Source organism: Fundulus heteroclitus, chromosome 20, assembly GCF_011125445.2.
Source record: "Fundulus heteroclitus isolate FHET01 chromosome 20, MU-UCD_Fhet_4.1, whole genome shotgun sequence".
Lineage (NCBI taxonomy): Eukaryota > Metazoa > Chordata > Actinopteri > Cyprinodontiformes > Fundulidae > Fundulus > Fundulus heteroclitus.
The window spans coordinates 29,625,451-29,634,562 of NC_046380.1; the positions used below are offsets into that span (position 1 = coordinate 29,625,451).

The window sequence follows — 9,112 nt, forward strand, 5'->3', positions numbered from 1 at the left end:
ATACATTTCCCCTTTTAAAGCGACGCATGAACGCGCAGTTATCACAGATAACTCAATCCAGCCATACTAATCATAAACAACAGGTTTGTTCAAAGAACCCAATTAGCCGGATCATGATTAGCCGGATGAAATCATCCTGGATGACTCATTTGATCTCGGATTTTTTAAGCAACGTACGGAGAATGGACCCCAGGTCAAAACCAAGCGACACAGACATCAACGATGGATGGCTACTCACACAATGCTTTCAGACGATCTGGCAAAAAATTACTGTGGGAGGCAGGATCAAAAGGCAGAATCCCAGGTGACACAGATGCTGCATAATGAGCATAGCACAGGTGGACTGAATGAGATAAATTGGATGGAGCTATGGTAGAAGGTGACAGATCGAGAAAAAAAAAACAACATTAATGGAGCTGAATAGAAATACGAGGACATAATTTGACTGAGGACACAAACACAAGACTCCAATAAAAAATAAATGCAATAATTAACTAGAACCCAAACGGTAAAAAAATTAATTAACAAGGAAAAACATCTAACAGATCTAAAACATGAAAAGACCTATAGAACATAAATGACAAGAAAAACATGAATCTGAATCAAAACCCTTACCAGACACCTCCAAATCATAATACATTCTTCATTTTATGAGGAATCCTTCTTTGTGAAATCTTATCCAAAGGTTCTAGAGGAGTCCCCAGAACAGAGCCGGCTTTCTATAAACTTGTTGAACTTCTTTAAGTCAGCTGGTCTGATGCTGCTTCCCCAACAGATGATGGCAGAGGAGATCAAACTCTCCACAACAGACCTATAGAAAATATGTCATAATTTGCTGCAAACCCTGAAGAACCTACTGTTCCTTGGGAAGTACAGTCTGCTCTGTCCTTTCCTGTAAACGGCTTCACAGTTGTGTTACCAATCCAGTCTGTTGTCCAGGTGAATTCAGAGCTATTTATACTCCACCTACACTTCTTCTCCCAGTATAGTAATAATGTTGGTAGTATTACTGTCTCTCCTCAACTCTACAATCATCTACACCATGACACAAAGTGGTCCACAAGCTCCCTGTTCTGAGCTTTCTGTCCATCTCTGATGCACCCAACAACTGTGGAGTCATCTGAGTAATTCTGCAGATGACAGGAGTCTGTCTTTTACTGGAAAGCCTGCGGTGTAAAGAGTGAAAAAATGGTGAGAGTATAGTCCTCTGTGGTGCTCCTATCAGAATCAGAATTGGAAATACTTTAATAATCCCATAGGGAAATTGCAGTTCCAGTACAACCATCCATCACATACATCACAAACATTTCGGGGGAACGATTGACTGAGGCCTTGCTGCCGAGGACCCCGCCTGTTGCGGTTACCATAGGGCGCTGCCTTTAACCCTGTGGAAAGATAGGAGCAACATTTGGAGAGGGAGAGGAAAAAAAGACATATTTCACACTTTATCCTATTCCAGGATACAGTTTGAGATATCAAAAAACCTCGCACAAGAAACGCACATATGATGAGGCAATATTTAAGCATGGGGTTAAACTTGGAGACTAGTCGCACGAAGTTCGTATGTTGTTGTGGGCATCAGTTATGTGTGTGTGTTTGGGTGAGAGTTGTTATATTTCCATGAAAGCTCTCCAGAGTGCCATTGTCCTTGATGTTATCAGCCGGCCCACAGTTCAGAAAGCATCCACAGATGTCCGCGGGGGAGGAGGGAGCGGGGGTAGTTCTGAGCTCTCTGACCATAACATCCATGGGAGTTTTTTTTTGATAGGGGAGACATAATCCAAATACACAATTTGTTATGAAAACAAGCTGCACCAACTTTTCCATCAGCTTTAAGTCCTATTCATTGGTGGCTCCACATGGCGAATCCAATATTCAAAATTTGTTGGGATTTTTTTCTGCGTTTCACATCCAGATTTTATCCCATCTCCCCTTTGAGTTCAACCACCGAAGCCAGTCTCCTATGCTGCTGATTACCTGGTTAGACACACAACACTTCAATCTCACAAACTGTGTTTTTTTTGTCAGGTAGTCTCTGATCCAGGCAACTGTTGAGGTCTCTACCTGAGTGTTGTGGAGTGTCTGACAAAGTAAATCAGGCGGAGTTGTGTTAGATGTATTGGAGGAATCAAAGAACATGATCCTCACAGTGCTGTCTGCCTTATCTTAATTGAATTGACTTGCTTCATTTGTCCCCCAGGGGGAAATTGCATTTCAGTACAGCCCATCAAGAAAGACAAACATGGGTCGGACAGGTGAATGAGGCTGCTGCCACAAGGCGCTGCTTTTTCACAGATTGGAGAAAAAATACATCAGCATAGTTGAGGGGGAAAAGCATTTCTCTCAACAAGGACAGTATGAGAATGCAAGAAAAAGCCCTCAGCACAAAAAAAGCAGCATGCAAACACCATCATACCACACACCGGAGGCGGTGTGTGTGTGTGTGTGTGTGTGTGTGTGTGTGTGTGTGTGTGTGTGTGTGTGTGTGTGTGTGTGTGTGTGTTGACATGTTCATTTGTGTGACAGTGGGTTTGTTGAAGCAGGTGTATGATGGTATCTTCAACTCTTCAACTCCAACTCCATGGCAATAAGCAAAGTGCAGGGTATCCTCATAGTTGCTTGTTTGATTCCTCAGGTGGGCCAACAGGAGTCTCTCTGGGACCTTTGCAATGTGGGATGTCAGGGCAACAGGTCTAAAGGAGGGTCTGATGTCTATTTGGCTGTGGGCAAGAGAGAAGGATGCCAAGTTTGTTCCTGAACTAAACCTGTTGAAGAATGTGTTCAGCTCATTGGCTCTGTTCAGACTTCCATCTGTCCAATCCTCCTGCTGCTTAAAGCCAGTAATCGTTTTCAGTAATCGTGTTTGACCACACATCTCTTATATTGTTCTGCTGGAGCTTGCTCTCAAGGTTCTTCCTGTACACATCCTTGCTTATCTTAACTTTAAGTTGCTTCTGTAGACTCCCTGGTAATTCCTGGTCTCCCTTCCTGAAGGCTCTTTTTTCTCATTCATCAGTTCCTTCAATTAACTGGTGATTCAGGGTTTGTTGTTGGGGAAGCATCCCCACTGTTCTGGTGGGGATGGGGTTATCCACAAAGCAGTTTATAAAGTCAGTCACACACTCATGGTATTGATGTCCTCTCCATGTGGCTGACACAGTGCACAGCAGTCTATTGCCTCCAAACAACCCTTAAGGGGTTCCTTAGCTTCCTTTGACCATCTTCTCACAGTCTTTTTACTGCAGGTTGCGCCTGAAAAAGAGGCTTATATTCTGGGCAGAGAAAAACAAGATTGTGATCTGATCTACCAAGAGGGGTCTTGCTTTGGAGATTTATGAGTCCTTAACAATTGCATAGAACAAATCTAGTTTTGTTTTCTCTGGTACAGCAGGTGATAAACTTTGGAAAGTTGGAAGTGTAGAAGAGAGTGAGGCACGATTAACCAAACAATTTAAAGTAAACTATTCAAAAATAAGTTGGTTAGTAATATGTGTGTAGAGTTGTGATGTCCTCTGTCACTGATATGTGGGATACATGTAGTTATAGGATACACTGCAGTTCATATGCTAGTCTACTACTGCTATTCTGAATGTTCAATACTGAACCAGAGGTACGGATGCCTTTCAATGTCCAATGTTCTCAGGAGTGATTGCACCCACCGCTGAGGAGGGCATCACTGTAGTTGTTTTGTTTTTTGTTAATGCAATTTTTTTTTTTTTTTTTGCTGAGTCATGTATTTCATTCAACAGTCTATTTTCATGATTTTGTGAACTTGTATTAAACAAACATAAAAACAACCCAAAGAAACAAGAACATCTCATAAAGGAGGTTAACATTTCATACATACTACTGTCCCCACCCTTCTATCTTTTTTTGTTGCAGTCTGTCTGATGGAAGAAGATGTCATATCTTATCTCATTGTAATCCTCCCCACCTGTTAGACAAGACTGGCCTCTCCTGTCTCTATCACGGGTGTGTAGGGGGACGCTTGACTGCAAAAATGAAAGGTTGAAAAACATGTTGAGGTGGCTGAAGAAGACCACCTCAAGCAACTCCCCCTAATTTGCCACAGTATAAAAGGAGGCAGCATCAGCAGTCAGACACTCAGAGGGACTCTCCTTTTGAAGCGTGTACATCTCCAGGTTTCTTTTGCTCAGCCAGTGGACAATCTTTTACACTGCCAAGATGAGGAGGGCAATGTCAACTACAAGCTCCAGGACCGTCAGACAATCCTATGCAACACCTGGCACCTGGAGCAACCAGACAGCAATTTATGGTTTTGCACCCAGCTACGCTGGTGGCATCAGCAGCATGTCTTTGGCAAGGCAGGGGTTTTGTTTTACGCAGCAGAGCATAACGCCACAAATTTCACCAGTCCACTTCAACCAGAGCCTGCTGACCCCAATACATAGAGATTTTGACGACACCGCTCAGGCTATCCGCATCCAAGAGAAGGAGCAGATCAAGACCCTCAACAACCGTTTTGCCTCGTTCATCGACAAGGTTGGTGTACTGTCTACCTCTTTGCCACAGTTCAGCTACTGCAGTCTTGATTTGCCTGAAACAACTACTGCTAATTTTGCCATCTTTGACTTGTGTTTGAAAGAAAAATGAGAGAGAAGTTAAAGCACATAGGAAATGTAGTGTTTAGGATTATGCGTAAAGACACTGTATATCTGATCTCTGAGGCATAATGATCTCTGGCATGTGTCTGTACCTGAAGCTGCTCATATTATTATGTCAGTCATGCGCTGATTTGCTTCTTCCTCCTTTAATTCAATCTAAACTCTACTGTACTTGGCTTGAAAGCCCATATGAGCTGTGTGCAGGCAACTCTGCCCACTAAACTTAGGTAGAGATTATATCAATGCTCACTTGGTCAACCGGCATAGTTAACACAATACCACTAAAGAGTCCAAAGTCTGTCATTTGCACATTGCACATGGATCAACCAGTTTTTAAAAAAGTTTAAATTTATTTAGTATTTATACCAACATCAAAGGCATTTAAAGCCTCATCCCTGAAATGACAAACCCTTCAAATTTTTATTTTAACCAGCAAAACACATCATGTTTTGTTTTCTATTTTTTTCTGCAGGTCCGTTCTCTGGAGCAGCAAAACAAGATTCTGGAGACAAAATGGAGCCTCCTGCAGGAGCAAACCACAAGCCGGTCCAACATTGACGGCATGTTCGAGGCCTACATTGCCAACCTGCGCAGACAGCTTGATGGTCTTGGTAATGAGAAAATTAAGTTGGAGGGAGAACTGAAAAACACGCAAGGCCTGGTTGAGGACTTCAAGACAAAGTGAGTTTTGGAAGAATTAACTGAAGCATTTATGCTCAGAGTCTATTTCACTGTATAGATATAGAAAGAAAATATGCTCTTGTTTTATCTTCCAAAAGGTATGAAGACGAAATCAACAAGCGTACATCTGCTGAGAATGAATTTGTGCTCTTGAAGAAAGTACGATAACATGAACTTGGCTCTTTTAATTGTTTCAATTCATTTCTGGAATTTGGATAGATAAAAAAAAAACATTCTTGTGTTTCCAGGATGTCGATGCTGCCTACATGAACAGGGCGGAGCTGGTGGCTAGAGTGGATGCTCTTCAGGATGAGATTGACTTCCTCAGGGCTGTGTATCAAGCTGTATGTACAACTTCTGTATCAAACTACTTGCAATATAATTATGACTAGTGTCCATCAAGATCCTGCACAGAGGAGCTAAATTGGCAACTTTTTGTGCTGCAGGAGCTTTCTGAGCTGCAGGGCCAGATAAAGGACACCAGTGTTGTTGTGGAGATGGACAACAGCCGTACCCTTGATATGGATGCAATTGTGGCTGAAGTGCGTGCTCAGTATGAAGAAATTGCAAACCAGAGCAAGGCTGAAGCAGAGAGCTGGTACAAGCAGAAGGTACCTAAAATTGTGGTTGATGTTCTTTTCCCCATTCTATTACAGGCATGAGCATGTAAATGTTGTGCTATTACACACTGTTTTAAGGTGATTTAATCTTTAATAAATAACTCTGTGTTTTAGGTATTGTCCAGTGAATATCAGTCTAAGAGCTGATATCAGGACAATAGTTGAAAGGGATGATTCGAGCAATGGCGTTCTTTTAACAGTGGACTACGCACACATATAGAATAAAGGAGTGACAACTTCTCTTCAAGTTCAAGAATTTATTAACAGAAATAATATGAACATCCAGAGAACATCACTATTTATCTGAATTAACACTATATTTCAATCAACTAATCCTCTCTACGAGGCTAGTAAAACTTAATTAAAACTACTAAGCAAAATAAAGATGAAAAGAAGCTAAAGAACTATGTACATACAAAAGACAAAATAAACTGGTTGATTAACATCATCATCAGAATACTTCAGTGAATGATGGTTCACTGCAAATCTGAGTTAAAGAACCAAAGTTCATCTTAAAGAATGAGAATTGAGGTGGCTATGCTTCGGTGGCACATTGGTTAGCGCGCACAACCCATGTACGGAGGCCTTAGTCCTCCACGCGGCTGACCCAGGTTCGACTACGACCTGTGGTCCTTTGCCACAGGTCTCCCCCTCTCTCTCGTACCCCCTTTCCTGTCAGCCCACTATACAAAAAAAAACGAGCCACTAGTGCCGTAAAAACCTCAAAAGAAAAGAAAAAAAAAGAATGTGAATTGAGGTTAAATTGGCTAAACTAATTCAGTACAACATTGGGCATGTGTTTCAACCCAGTCACAATGTGAGTTCAGTTCACTTTGGGAAAGCAGTACTCCAGGAAAAGCAGCGGGCATGTGGCTCTGTGGCTGGCCGAAACGCGGTCGGAGGAGGCCGCTCAGAGGTCCGAAATGCAGTCGAGTCCCCGGAATGCGAAACTCAGCCCTGCAGCAGGCGACTCCCGATCAGCCTCTCGTCTCAGCTTGGCCTGGTGAGGAAAGGAGACCGCTTAACGCCGTCTAGCGTCAGCTTTCCTGCAACAGCTGAGAAAAATAAAGCTGGTTCGGCTAGATGGATTCTTTCACTTCGACATTTGGTTAAACAGAAGTCAGACTGCAGACTTAATGCTGATTTGGCCAGCAGCTTTCCAATGCCAATCAGGTCCTCTGCTCTGCAGAGGACGATGAGAATTCCCCCCTTTGTCGCTCCACTGAAGCAACGGGATATGAGTTTCACAGAAGTCTAATTTTACACAGCTTGTGAGTCTTTAAGCCCCATGAGGCCCGCATAGCATGGCTGGTCCCCCCCCAGTGCGCACCCTCTCCTTGAGAGTCCACCAGCAAGAAGAAGAGAGTGAGGTGGAATGTGGCCTCATAGCAGGGCACCCTGCTGTGAGAGGCTGTCTCTGCGTGAATGTGTGAAATACCTTTGCTTACAACCCATTTAGATTTCTCCTCATGTTACATGGTGTTCCCAATTCAATCAGACTTTTGCCCATGGCCTGATGGCACAACATAACCATCTTTCTGGAGTTGAGGTTCTTAGAACTAATTCTGTTCTTCTAATTGACAGTTTAATGAAATGCAGAGCTCCGCAGGACAATATGAGACAGACCTGCGCTCAACAAAGTCTGAGATTACTGACCTGAAGCGTATGATTTCACGTCTTCAGAATGAGATTGAAGCCATGAAGGCACAGGTACAATTCAACAATATGGTGTCTAAAATATTGTTTAGAATTATGTTTAGACATTCAGCCACTTGTGACATTTTCTACAGAGGAGCAGCATTGAGCTTCAGATCACAGAGGCTGAGGAAAAGGGTGAAAAGATGGTAAACGATGCCAAGGCTAAGATCAAGGATCTGGAGGATGCACTTAGCAAAACCAAGCTAGAGATGGCCCGCCAGGTGCGTGACTACCAGGACCTGTTGAACATCAAGATCGCTCTGGACCTTGAGATTGCCACCTACAGGAAACTGCTGGAGGGAGAAGAGTTCAGGTGGGAAAAAAAACTCAATGTTTATTTCAATTGTAAGCCTAACCGCCACTTTGAGCACTAAGTCTCCATTGTTTCTCTTAAAGACTGTCTAGTGGAGGATCCAGCTCCAAAATCCATGTGCAGCAGAGCTCTGCAGGCTATGGTAGGTATCCAGTGTAATTTATCATCATCATATGTGGCAAATAAGACACTGAGATAATAGAAGAAAAAAATCGTATTCCTTCTTGTACATGTACAGCACTTTGAATGTCTTGTTACTGAAAAGTGCTATATAAATAAACTTACCTTACCTTACCTTCTTTTTTGTTTTGTGCTGCAGGAGTAATCAGTGGCAACACCGGATATGGGTATGGTGGCATGTCCAGTGGTTATGGTGGTGCCATCACCAAGTCTGTCACCACACAAAGCAGCTCCAAAAGATTATATTAATGTTTTTCTTAGAAGTAGAGCTACTTTTTAGACCCTTCAGAAACCTTTGAATTTGTGCTAAATCTCTACCCTTTCAGTAAGTAATGCTGTCACACGTATTCAAGAAATGAGCTGAGTGTCTCAGAAAATCTGCAATTCTTAAAACGGGCAACAATTATGTTCTGGTCAACAACATATAAACAGAGGTTTCTGAAGGGCCAGGTCAGTTAGCATGGCAATATTTTTTCTGTACTGACATCTCTTGGAAAAGGAGACACAAAGGTTAATGTAGAGTGGTAAAACACATATAGTTTTATAGTTATAGCACATATAGCAAGTGAATGCTTTACTTCTTTTGCAACACAGGAAAATGTGCTTCAATTTTATTTCTGCCTCAGACTACAACTGTAGTTTACAGTCAACCATTGGTTGTCTTTAAAATCTTGTTACTCATTCTTGTGATCTTCAAGATGCTTAAGTTGAGCAAGTCTCTCACTAGACCTAAACTGGAAAAATACAGAATAAACATTTATTGAATTTACATGTTTACATTGAAACCTTGTTATCTGATTGGTTATTGACTCACTCCCTTTAGCTTTGTTCAAACTCTCCTTTGGTTTTTCATTTAGTTGCCTTTGACCAAAAATAAAGTTAAAACCAGGTTTGCTTTATGAAAGCTATCTCAGTGGCATGATGAATGAATGTTTAATTACCATTTAAACATCCCATTAAAGTGAATCTGAGAATATAACAAAAAAGGTCTTTCT

The 9,112-nt window shown here is 42.0% G+C and overlaps 1 protein-coding gene across 1 annotated transcript; it reads left to right on the forward strand.

The window, feature by feature from the left end:
- The first annotated feature begins 4,112 nt into the window (after nt 1–4,112).
- On the forward strand, nt 4,113–8,902 carry LOC105931713 (intermediate filament protein ON3). Its single transcript, XM_036152097.1, has 9 exons — nt 4,113–4,503; nt 5,098–5,306; nt 5,405–5,465; nt 5,555–5,650; nt 5,753–5,917; nt 7,511–7,636; nt 7,717–7,937; nt 8,021–8,079; nt 8,257–8,902. The coding sequence occupies exons 1-9, from the start codon at nt 4,186–4,188 to the stop codon at nt 8,364–8,366; spliced, it is 1,365 nt and encodes a 454-aa protein (XP_036007990.1). The 5' UTR covers nt 4,113–4,185; the 3' UTR covers nt 8,367–8,902.
- Nucleotides 8,903–9,112: the final 210 nt, after the last annotated feature.

Coding starts and splice junctions, on each gene's coding strand:
- LOC105931713 (XM_036152097.1), top strand. CDS start 4,186: ATGAGGAGGGCAATGTCAACTACAAGCTCCAGGACCGTCAGACAATCC. Junction 5,651..5,752: donor TCAGGGCTGTGTATCAAGCT/GTATGTACAACT, acceptor TTTGTGCTGCAG/GAGCTTTCTGAGCTGCAGGG. Junction 8,080..8,256: donor GCAGAGCTCTGCAGGCTATG/GTAGGTATCCAG, acceptor TTTGTGCTGCAG/GAGTAATCAGTGGCAACACC.